Raw genomic sequence first — 13129 nt, 5'->3', positions numbered from 1 at the left:
GGTTGATAACAAAATAGCTCTAACATGTAAGAATTTTTTTTTATAACCAGATTTTCAATTAAAAAAAAAAAAATCTATTTGGAATAAAAATAAACAACAAAAACAAACGTCTGTTTACGCCATGTTATCGCTGCTGCTGTTATCACTAATACTACAGAAGTCTTGATTCAAATTCATAACGATTTTTTTTGGATATTATGTTTTTAAATTGCTTCATACCACTAGAGAAAATTAACTTTTTAACGAATAAACATAGTAAAAAGATTGTTTTATTTAATAGTGAGTGTCCGAAGAAAAATTTTTTTTCTCCATTTTTTTCTCATCATTTTGAAATCTTTTTTTTGTTTTAAAAAAAAAGAGTGGTCAAATGAATTTCGGACACTCGAAATTATTAAAAATGACATCTCTTTTGGCTAATTTCCAAATTCCATTAAAAGATTCTTCACAGAAACACGGTACGAATGTTTAGAAATCGGGTGGTGGTGGTGGGGGGGGGGTACAAAATCTTACCGAAAATGCCGTTTTATGATGTTCACATTTTTATCATTTTTTTTGCTTAAAACTCTAAAAATATATAATGTATGTTATTATTTACTAATTCATTTAAAAGTATATTCATTTCTGAACAAAACGGTGGTATTTTGAAGACTTAAAGTGCTTTGGTTTTTAAAATATGACTATTTTAGCAAAAACCCCTTAAAATCTGTGATTATCCAAAGTGTTTTAACGGCCATGTGTATATTGCTACTAAGTGTTAGTCGAAATTATTTTTTTGCACAGAAAATTGCCTTTGCCTCTTGTCTTCAACTCCAAGTAACAGAATTTGGTGCTTGTTTACAGTAGTGATCTTTTAAGCCGACACATTTCAGGTGAAAACATTACATACTTACATGTCATGGGAAAAATTAGTATAAATTCCAAATATTATGAAAAATGATCTAGTAGATGCATTAAAAAAAAAAAAATCATGTTGTTTAAAAATGGCGGATCCTTAATTTGTCAATTTAAGTTAAGGATTATCTCCCTTATTTGTCATACTGAATTAGTTGCACAACTCTTCCACATTAAAACATACAACTCAAGAATTCAATAAATTCTATTTTTACTTGTAATTATTTTTCTGCTAGATCATTTTTCGTAATTTATGAAATTTATATTTTTTTTGTCACAACACGTAAGTACGTAATAATGTACTCACATGAAATGTGTTGGTTTAAAATGTAAACAACCACCCAGAAAATGAAGAAAAAAAAATGATGCAGTGTTATTTGAATAAGACATTTACCTCTTCAGTTTTATCTAGGCCACACATCATCCGCAAATGTTTTAACCGTTCCAAGTAAACACTGGGTGGGACCTCTTCAGCTGGCGCACTATTTGAAATAGTGCTTTGATGGCTGCTGGATGCTGAAGAAAATAGTATATACATAATATAACATATACTTATGAATAAATGCAAAATTTTCTGATATTTATATATCCATATAAAATGAAAACAGACACCTGTAAATAACAATTGCTCTTTTATTGAAATATTATTTATATAATATTCTGAAAAACATTTCCATACAATTGCATAAGATCTTTTTAAAAGCCAGATCATTTGATTTTTCATGTATTCTAACAATTAAAATAGAATTTTCTTTTGAATTCAAATCAAATTACTTTTAATTACATTTAACTGATAATTGATCGTGATTCTAAAATGGCAATTTTAGATTAAAAATTTTAAATCCTCTTGAAACGTACATAAAAGTAGGGTTCTTTTAAAAGCTTTTCATTCTGAAATTTGGTTTAAAGGCTATTACAAAATCTTTAAAAATATATTACTAAGCTGTATTTAGTATAGCTTTCACATTGCATTTTGGAATTCATGTGTATAGTTGAACTAAAATATTTCTTTCTCATACAATTTTAACTATATAAACTTTGTTTTATATTATTCCTTAAACTTATGTATCCTGGCTGTAATAAATAGGTTTATTGTTAAATTTTTCTTTTTTTTTGAGTGACATTCTCTTTATTTTTGATAATGGAAGTTAAATGTAATTTTTGTGAACAATCCATCTCAATAAAGATCCTCATCACTTCGTTAAGTACACAGCATATAAAAATCTTGCCTCAACTAAAGAAAAAAATGGTGCTTATTCAGATTGGCACTTCTAGCGATAAAAAAAAACTTGAATATCTTATATGGTACCTAGTTGTCATGGAATGAAGATTTTATATTCCAAAACTCAAAAAAATTGATCAAGTAGTTTTGTTTTTTAAAAATTTTATTTATGAAAAACAAATTTTTTTTTTTTTTACTAATAAGTGATAGACAAGACCATGTTTTACTAGAGAACATAAGGGGAGGGGAGGGAATCAATGATTGTCTTGACAGTTTCTATATGCATTAAGGTCTGTACCAACGTTTCTGAATTTGAGATGAGGATTGGTTATTCATATTATTTGGATTCATCGGACAACTGTTCTCATCTTGAGTGTGATTTTCACAATGTTTCGGTTGATGTAACCTTTAACCTTCTTCAGGTGTATCTTGTTGAACTTGGGAATTTGGACGGAATTTCGAGCAGAACCCTTTATTTGCTTCACGGGGGTAGCATGCTCTTGTTCCATCAGCCATGACTGGATAGAAGTCCTAAGTAATTCGCAATTATATTTTTCAGTCGCCCACACTGAGGATTAAACCTTCAGAAGAAGGTCACATTTTACAATTAATTTTTCCAAGTATTCTAATCACTACGCTCCTCGTTTTTGTTTGACAGAAACATTTCCACGTTCGACAAGATACACTTGAAGAAGGTCGGAGGTTACACAGACCAAAACGTTGAGAAAATCACACTCAAGAGGAGAACAGTAATCCGATGAACCCAAATAATACAAATAACCAATCCTCATCTTAAAAATTCAGAAGCATCATATCAATGCATTACGGTTATCTGCCCTTGTCCATCAATTGGGCACTTTTCATCTTTATTGAAACAATAAAATTTGATTTTCTTGAATAAAGAATAAAACTATAAAATTGTTATTTTGGGAATTTTTCCTCTTCGTCTCATGACTGCTTTGTACATCATACAGGCACTTGTGCATTTTCTTTAATTTTAAATACTGCCATAAGTGCTAATCTGAATAAGTACACATTTCAGGCTATTATAGGTTACTTTTTGAAACTTAATTAGAAAGTTTCTGTTTTAACTGCTACATACAAATACTGTACATGCATAAGCCATACTATTTAATAATATAATCTACTAAGTTTTGAAAATATGCTTAAAAAGATCTTAGAATTTTTATATATTTTTGAGATGAGGATTGATAATTTGCATTATTTGGTTTATTCAGATTACTGTTCTCATCTTGAGTATTATTCGTAACATAAGATACATTTGAAGAAGGTTGAGATTACATCAATTGAAACTTGTGAATAACACTAAAGGTGAGAACACTAGTCTCAATAATCCAAATACGAAAAATATTTTTTTAAATTACCTTTTTTTATTCCTCGCCGTCTTTCTTGAGCAATTGTTTTCATACCATTTTCTATATAAGATTGAAAGAACTCTGAAGACTTTTTTAAGTAAGGTGCCAATTCAGCATCAGGATGTTTCTCTTTAAAGTCATATAATTCATTTAAACCCTGAAGAACAAAGAAAAAGAATGGGGAGAAGGTTTAGAAAATGTTGACATGCACACACAAAACAGTTAAACTGTAATCAATATTTTCAATTTCTCTATATCAGGCATGCGAGTAGTCAATAACAAGAGTTGATATCGAGATGAGCGACGACTTTCATATATTTGTGGAGAGAGCAGTGCAAAGAATATTTTTCCTAAATAAAATAGTTCCAACTATATAAGTAAAAAATAAAAGACATCAAGTACACATGTAGAGGGAAGAAGACAGGAAGTCATGATTGGATGAAAGAAAAGTCATCTAACTTTTTTATCCCCCTTCATGAATAACTTGAGGTCTTCAAGACAAAATTAAGATTTTCAGCTTTCAGAGAGAATTATCATAAGAGGCAGAAGGAAGGCAAGACAAAGAAGAGTGAATTAAAAAAAAAAAAAAAAAAAACAGAAAAGATAAAGCAAGAGAGGGATTAAGAAAAGGAGAATCTAGAAAAATAGTATCAAAAAAAATAAAAATATGGAGGTATGGCTTAGTGGGAGAAACTGTTAAAAAAAATTTTTTTAATGTCGATTTTGACCAAAAAAAAAAAGAAGTAAAATCCATGAGAGCCTCTAAGTGTGTAAGGACTTAAAAAAAAAAAAAATTAAAAAATTTACACCCCTATATCTTATAAAAAGAGTTGAACCATATTTGCCAAGTTAAAATCATAACTATTTTCAAATATGACACAGTTAACAAAATGAGAAGATAAGTAAAAGTTTAATTAAATATTTTAATTCTTAAAATTTTAGGATTATGCGAATGAAACAGTCATTTAAGGACATCTTTAAAAACACAGAAGCAAAAGTTCACTCACATAATTACATCTAACAAAAGCTAACAAATTTAAAATAAAGATCTAGAGAACATTAAAAAAATTACCACCTTTATTTTGTTACTTCACTGCCGAATATGACTGCCTTGTTATCGTAATAATTATTTGGCAACAAAATGACCTGGATATTAAAGATATTCTGAATTTGCATTGATGAAAAATAGAATCATCAACCTTATCTGCGGATCAAAACGACAAATAATTTTTAACTTTTTGGTGGAGAGTTCAAATCAGCTTCATTGCACATCACTTTTTAATATTTAAACCGACAGTACATTACACCTCTTTCCATCTGAGGTTTTTGTGCACAACACAAGTGATTCTTTGTCATTTACTTTAGGGAGAGGAGGGGAGATTGTCTTTAATCATTACATTTATAGAAATAACTTGTGTTTTAAGATTAACTATTTAATCTTCATGAAGAGTGATGAAAATAATATCCCAAGTTTAACTGGGACAGGCAGGGTATTTATGATTATGTACGCAAGAAGTATAAGACAATGCAGAGAGATGAGAATTCAGATGTGGAGAAAATATATTTGGATAGCGAAGCTTTTGAGGTTGTTGAAATTTATTTATTTATTTATTTTTTTTTTTTTTTTTTACTTTGGTGGTATCATTGGAACACAAAATGGAGCAGGTGCTAATATGATTACAAAGAATCAGGGCTGAATGAAATAAGTTCAGGAAATTTTTGTCATTATTAACCAGTAGAGTGTTACTACTTTCGACCTCTTAAGGCCTATTAAAACACACAAACAAAAGCAAGTTCTCAAAATATAAGTCAAACAACAGAAAAAATTCCTTACTTGGATTGTATTTTCTTTGGACCCAATTTTTTTGAAAATTTCTGCAAGCACATCATGAGAATTTTTTGATAGTCGCTTGTGTTTAGTCTGGAAAAAATTAAAAACATTAAAAATTTCAAGTGATGATAAATGTTCGAATGTTAAAGTGTGTTACAGATTATCAATTGCTCTACCTTCAACAACTCAGAGAATCATTTTTTTCTAGTTATATAATCCTATAGAGACATTTGCACACTTCATATCTACACAAGGTTTTAATTGCTGTCTGTTCCACATGTTCACTTATTTGTTCCGTTTAATGTTTCAGGGTTTTTTTTAAGAAAAGACATAAAAATACATGTATTCTTTTTTCTTAGCATCATCAGGTTTTGATATTGAAGATGCTATCACATATTCACCTGATAATGGCACGCTCACATGTCAAAGCCAGTGTAATATTCTGTTCATTGTGTCTAGTAATTCAGTTTTTATTTTCAATTTCTTTTTTTTATATCAACTATCCTCGCTGTCTATTAAAGTCTTTCCAGATATTGCCCCAAGAGAGTTGTTTTCAAATATTTTCAATAGTCAGTTTTTAGAGCCCTAATTGCGCGTGCAAACATGAGCAATTACAATTTAACATTCAGAGAGGGAGAGTGCATGTCTTTCTTTAAAATTGTATAAAAAAATAAATATATCCAGGGCTGAAGACCACCTGATGACAAAAGAAATGGATTATGTAATGTATGTAATTATTGCATTGTCATGTGTAACAATGATAATTGTCGAAACATTTTACAGTTCAAGCAAATAAATGTTAATGCAGTGTTAGTAAATGTACTTAGAAATAATGGCAGAAATCTGATTGACAACAGGCAAATTTGAAGAAAATGACTGGATTTATTTTTGTAACAATTAAAAGAAATCCTAACTGGTTCCTTTGTAATCATAAAACTGCCCACCTGTGGAATTTTGTTCCACTGATCTGCTTTCTAGCTAAGTACAAAATGGTAGTCTTTAAGTACAATGTAAACAAATTCTTGTTAATGCACCCCCTTAAATCAAATTCTACTCAATTTCTACCACAAACGATCGCTATGCTGTTGCCTCACTAACGATATTACACACATTAACATTTATCATCAGGTGGTCTTCAGCCCTGGATATATTTATTTTTAATACAATTTTAAAGAAAGACATGCACTCTCCCTCTCTGAATGTTAAATTGTAATTGCTCATGTTTGCACGCGCAGGTATAAGTGTTTGAAGTATTTTGGTTAATTTCATAGTATAGTAAAATTCATAATGGTTCTTTATATTTATACAAAAATCTATTTACATTGTATGTATTAATCAATGTAGTAACAGATAACATTTACTGTTGATAACAAATATGGCAGCCATTGCTGCTAACAACAAAAATGGCTTCCTTCCAAAAATATTCCAAATGGGATAAAAGAATTCTGTTTAAGAAATTCGAATTACATTTTGATATTCTGAAGAACATGGTATCACAAATCACAAGGAGAAATTATTAAAAATATAAATTTTCCAGAAACAATGCTATATCAGTCTAACTTTTTATATATTAAATATAACTATCTACCAAGAGTCTTTATTTATTTATTTATTTTTTTACTTAATTATTACATTTGCAAAAAATGTTATGTTTTCAATTGTGTTTGTATGCAACCTAATTGTCCACATCACTTGACCAATTATCACCAAACTTAGTCACAATATCAATCGACAATATCAATTAACTTAGAATGGATTTAATTTTGGGATATCTCCGTAAAAGATCACGGAAAATGTGAAAATCATTTAATTATCATATCACTTTGTCATTAAATTATTACTTGAATCTAAGTATATAAGTTATAAGTAATTGTTATGAAGTTAAGGTTTGTTATAAGGTAAGGCCTATAAAATTGGATATAAACAGATTCCATATATAATTGTTATAAGATAAGGCCTATAAAATAGATTATATATATATATATTGTTATATAAAATAGATTATATATAATTGTTATAAGGTAAGGTCTATAAAATTATTGGATATAAACAGCTTCCAAAACTTTCAATATATGAGGATTTGCTAAAAATTTTAAAACCTGCTTAAGTGATTTTCTACTCTACAGTGTAAAGGATTTCAAATTCCTTTCAAATTTTGGATGGTCACAACGTAGTTAGTTTTTCGTTTTTTTTCACTTATCAAAACATGATCAAACTGGCTGCTATATTTACAATAAAAGCTAAATGCATTCTGATTAATTTGATTTTTTTTTTATTATCATTGAATAAGATTTATTGAAGTTAGTTTTTAAATTATGCTATTGCTTTTCTGGAAGAAAAAAAGCTCCCAGATAAGTATGGTTTATCAAAAATAATTACTAACTCATAGTTTTTAAAATGATTGAATATAAATTAATGCTTATAGGCTTTTAAGTCTATTATTATGATTGTTTTGTGCTTAAACCCAAAGTATAAAAGCAATTTTTGGACTGCACCTTTATCATAAAATATGTTCATAATAGTGGAAAAGAGAAAGGAAAATTAATTCTAAAGATCCTTTTTCATGTTTGCGTACCAAAAGTTTGATACTGTGAATGGATTACATATAAGTTTTTTTGTAGGAGAATAATTATATAAATAGCTGACTTATCGAAGAAAGTGAAATAAATAAGTCAGACACACACCTGATGAAAGGAAAACATTCTGAAATATAGCATTACAGACACCTGACCACATGACACAAGTAAGAACATCTTACATTAAAATATTGTATAAAAAGAAAAAAAAATATCTATATATGTATAGTTATACATATACACACGAGTTGGATAAATAGAAGTGAAAATTCATAGCTGGTTCCACCATATTTTTCGTTGTCAATTTTAATCTATCCATCACACATTTGCATTGTTCCGCCTTCTATAAATTTAAATTTCTTCTTATACCACGTTAAACAATGCTTCTAACAAACTACTTTAACCTATTAGTGTTTTAATTTACATTATTGTGGTTTTGATTTAAGTAAATATCTCAGTAATTTAAATGAATACAAAAGTCTGGTACATTTATCATGCTAATGGTAAAGTCAAAAGGCTCTATTTCAAATTCAACTTTATACAATGAAATATCAATCATAAAGCTAACTAATTTGCATATTGCTTTTGAAAAAGAACATTTTATTAATTAACTATTATTTGTTATTGTTTATTTAATTCAATTATTGTTTTAACATGACAAGTTGGCATTTTCTTTTTAAGTAATTGTAATTTTATTAACTCGGGTGAATAGAGCTGCATAAAAGAAGCTAACAACTACTTTTTTTTTTTTTTTTTTTTTTTACATAGGCATCACCACATTATCAAGGCCAAGAGGCCACTCAAGGATAAGGGTTAAAGAGTGTACAGTAGAAATTGGACAATATAGTAATCATTAGTAATGAAAATTTGGTAAATTTGATAACTTATATGGAACGGCTCATCAAGAACTTATTTACGTTAGACTTGAAGACAGCCATATTGTAGTCAGCCGGAAAGCAGGAAAACGGAAGACAATTCCACAGGAAAATATCTGTGATAAAAAACTCATAATTTAAAGTGCTGAATTTTGTTTTTCACTGGACATAATCCAAAAAAAAAAAAAAAAAAAAGTGGGCCAAAATATGGACCGCATCATTTAAAGAAATCCAGTAATTTCTCCATTTTTAAAGCTACTCTTATGAAATTTGATACTCTTAAGTAAAATTATGTTTTTCTAATTACGAAGCAAGATTTTATTTTAATCTATAAATTATAAGTTAAAATGTATATGTTTTTTAAAGCAGGCACATTGTATCATACAGACTGTGACATATTTTCACAGTAAGGTTCTATACGTATTTTCCTCCATAATATAATTGGGGGGGGGGGGTTATATCTAATATCTAATAGTTAAATAAAACTATTATAAATGCTATCTGGTTGGGAATTGGGTTACCTTCCACAAGGATTATGCTAGCCTATTATTTATATAATTTATAAATAACACATTTCTAGTCCCAAGTTCTGTTCAATAATAAAACCATTGACAACTAAATTAATTTGTCTATGCAGTACATATTTTTTAGGCTTATCCTTTTTCTATGTTTTTGCTTTCTGACATTTTTTTTCTAATTATTCACTTTTACCATACAACATTACCCATATAAGAAAAATAAAATTGGTGCAAAATGACCATTTTTTTTTTTTTTCCTAATTTATATATATATTTTACTTTTGACTAAAATCAAAGTGCAATATCTGATACTGCACTTCATCTTTTCTGTCCTCGATCACTGCACTGAAGAAATCCTTGTAGACGGAGACAATTAAAACCCTTGTTCACATCCAGAGTGCTCCTTTTTTGGGGAAGCTGAATTTTGTCCACTTTAAAATTGGACTGTGTCTAATTGTCCTCATGAGGAGCCACATAAATAGGGATTGAGAAGTTGCAATAAAATAATTATTTCAATTTTATCCGACTTAATTTGTAAAAATTTTGGTTATTAGCAAAGTAGTAATTTAGCTAATGTATAATTGTATAAAAAAAATATTGCAGAAAAAAAACAAAACAAAAAAAACTGATGGATAATAAAAAATATATGAATTAAAAGTACAAATAGTTGTGCTTGCTTTTATTTTATTTACAAATAAAACATCTGGGGTATATAAACATTTGTGAGCCCTTTCGAGCTCCTGGGAATGCCGAATCCTAGTGAAAATGGACAAACGGTGCAGTATCACACCTTAAGACATGTATATTTGGATTCAGCACCATGGAAAACCACTATATAGACATACATATCAAGTTTTTGAGTAATATGGAAAAAGAGCAGTTTTTTTTAGCCCTGAAAGTCCCAGAGGGATGCGAACCAGAATTTTGCCAGGGTCACCTATACTGAATTTATATTAAGAACAATGGCTTCCACATTTTGGTTAAGTTTCAGGAAAATCTAATGGAGGGATCAAACGCTATGGGGCAAAAAGTGTCATTTTGGGCCATTTTTGACCTCTTTTGAGCCCCTGGGGGCGCAACAGGAATTTTCAGAAAACAACTTTTTTTTATTGTGCACATCTATTTAATGAAATAAAATTTGTGGCAAAATTTCAGGAAAAACTAAGGTAAGGTTATCTGACAATCATCCAAAATAACAGACGCACGCACGCCACTAAAAACATAGGTCCCTCTCCGATAAATCGGCGGACCAAAAAAACAGGTGAATAAAGTTTTTTTTTATATATATCCCCAGTTTCATTAAAAAAAATACCATTTTATCTTTAATTTGTAATTAATCAGATTTGAAATATTTTTAGTTATCTTTGATCAATGATATCTTCAATTCTAGTAGTAATAAAAACCCACATCACATGGCACTAGAGCTAGTCATCAAGGTTTAAACAGCCTGAAGAGTCTCAGGAATATTTAATCAAATTTAACCCTGCAAATTTCAATTGGAATGTAAGGTATGAAAAAAGTTTCGTCAGTTTTTAGTGTCTTGGGTTTTTTATTTGTTTTTTTCATTTTAAGCTTAAAATATATAAATATTTCATGTATAAAAGGCACATTAAATCAACATTGGAATGTTAATTTTTTTTCCATCCATATGATCATTTAAAGAATTGGCTCACAAATAAGATATAGCTTGTTTAAGTAAACTAAGTATGAAATTTTGCTAATGTCCAATAAAAAGACGCTATTGTCTGTTAAACTTCAATATAGCAACTAGTTCTGTTTTACAATCTTGTTTTATTTTCTGGAAAAATATTCAACTTCTCTTTAAATGTTCTTTTCTTTTTAAAGAGTCCAACTTTATTTTCACAGATTGATAATTTCTTTTTTTTTTTTTTTTTTTTTTTTTAGATGATCAAAATATAAATTCCAATTCACATTCCAGTCGATATTTCTTTTAGTAACATATTGCCGAAATTCACCATTTATTTTCATTAGATAATCAACAGAAATTATTATCCAATAAAATCACTCCATTTTCTTTTCCACAAATGAAAACGCTAATGATGTCCTAATTCACAATATGTTTTTATTACAAACCGCTCATTTCATTTACAATCATGTTTTAATAATTAACTTCAAACACTTATTATATATAAGATTATTTATTACAAATGTCATTCCTATATTTCAGTATTAAGTCCGATTCTTAATCACATTTATTTTTGTGTAGAAACATCATTAATGTACACGCATGTTATTCAATTTCAAGGTTTCAAGTTCTTTGCTTTATTTTTAAACAATACAGATTAACACTTTTACACAAAGAAAAACAATTTTCCAGTTTTGCATCAACCATGTTTTAAGAGAAAAATATTAAAAGGTTGCATCATATGCCATAAAAAAAACATTTTCGATTCTATGTTGGCTTTTTAAAATAAGTCTGATGCTTTGCTTGCCATACTGAATACACAAGTTTTAATTACAATGCTTTAAATTTTTAAATTTATTTTAAAACAAAACATTTTGTTGTACACACAGAAAACATTCTTTTAACATGGTTAAATTAAAAAATTTACACAAGTTGCATCACACACTGTTCACAAGTTTCTTAAATCTTGTTCTTCGTTCCATTTCCACTAACTTGTTAAAATATTGTTTTTAATTATTAGTCATATTTTCTTTTCTTTTTAAGATCTATTAAATACATTGTTTACTTAAAACTAGAAATGCTATCTCGTAAATTACTAAAAAAAAAAAAAAAAAAAAAAAAAAAAAAAATCACTGTATTTTTGTTTGACTTAGTTGTTGAAAAAAAAAAATTAATTAGAAAAGGACTATCTGAATTGGGCCTAATAAATAAATTGCTTCAGTCACTAAGAACTTTTACTATAACTGGGGAGAGAACCGGTGATAGTACGCAGCCCACAAATCAGATACCCTCAGGATTTTGAAAAATTGATAATTGTTCTTAACAAAATCAGGTACTTCTATTCAGAAGCTAGCTAAGATTAAAAAAATCTTACTTTAACAAGAAATAATCATAGTTTCATAAAAGTTTGGTTACATTAACAAAACAATACTATCAAATGCAATTTTATATCAATAAAATAATTTAAATAGAATGCTTAAATAAAAGATGCAAGGATGCAGAATGGCAAAAGATTTTTTGTCTTTTTGATTGTCCATTTTCACAACAAATGTTTTCAACATTGGGTAAGGATAGCAAGTAATATATTTCAAGTAATAAAATGTAATTGTTTTATTACATATATTCTTAAACTGCATAACTATATATACATTGAAATGAATATATAAATTTTTTCATTTATCACACTATCAAAATGGATTATTGTTATTTAATCATTAATGCATTAGTCTTTTGAAATATATATATACACAGGGTGACCCCAAAAAAAACAAAAGCTAAACGGAGGCCATCTAGAACATATGCTGTAGAACGGAGACAAAAAGCCAAAGACTAGTGTTTTGATGTGATGTTTTGCATATAATAAACTAGTTATGACCAAAGTTTCATTTCATTCGGACAAAACACTAAGAAATAGGGCCTAATCAGAGTTGGGGCCCGTTTATTTTGGGACACCCTGTATATATTTATAGTAGAAATCTAAGACCCAAACATGTTATTCGCCTAATTTGGATAACTATAAAACAGTTTAAAATGTTTACTGTCATTCATTTGTAATTTGATCGTCCTATTTGTGTGTGCATAGATAGGTAGGTAGGTATACACACAATAATTAGTGTTTATATTAACAGTAATTAAAGTGATTGAATAAAAAAGCATAAATTACCAAAATATTTCTTAAAATATGTCTTAATTTT

The 13129-nt window shown here is 28.4% G+C and overlaps 1 protein-coding gene across 3 annotated transcripts in view; it reads right to left on the bottom strand.

Annotated features, from left to right (window-relative positions):
• The window catches only part of LOC145293193 (cytoskeleton-associated protein 5-like), a 212062-nt gene that overhangs the window by 15392 nt on the left and 183541 nt on the right, over positions 1-13129 (bottom strand). For all 3 annotated transcript variants that reach the window (XM_080139687.1, XM_080139686.1, XM_080139688.1), the window contains exons 42-44: positions 5324-5410; positions 3499-3646; positions 1286-1407 (exon numbers count right to left, since the gene is read on the bottom strand). In XM_080139687.1, coding sequence (XP_079995813.1) covers positions 1286-1407; positions 3499-3646; positions 5324-5410 — 357 coding nt within the window. The remainder of the gene's footprint in view (positions 1-1285; positions 1408-3498; positions 3647-5323; positions 5411-13129) is intronic.

Source organism: Euprymna scolopes, chromosome 14 (assembly GCF_053919585.1).
Source record: "Euprymna scolopes isolate OS-2025 chromosome 14, ASM5391958v1, whole genome shotgun sequence".
Lineage (NCBI taxonomy): Eukaryota > Metazoa > Mollusca > Cephalopoda > Sepiida > Sepiolidae > Euprymna > Euprymna scolopes.
The sequence above is the reverse complement of the archived record's forward strand: the minus strand, read 5'-3'. Positions and strand labels throughout refer to the sequence as shown.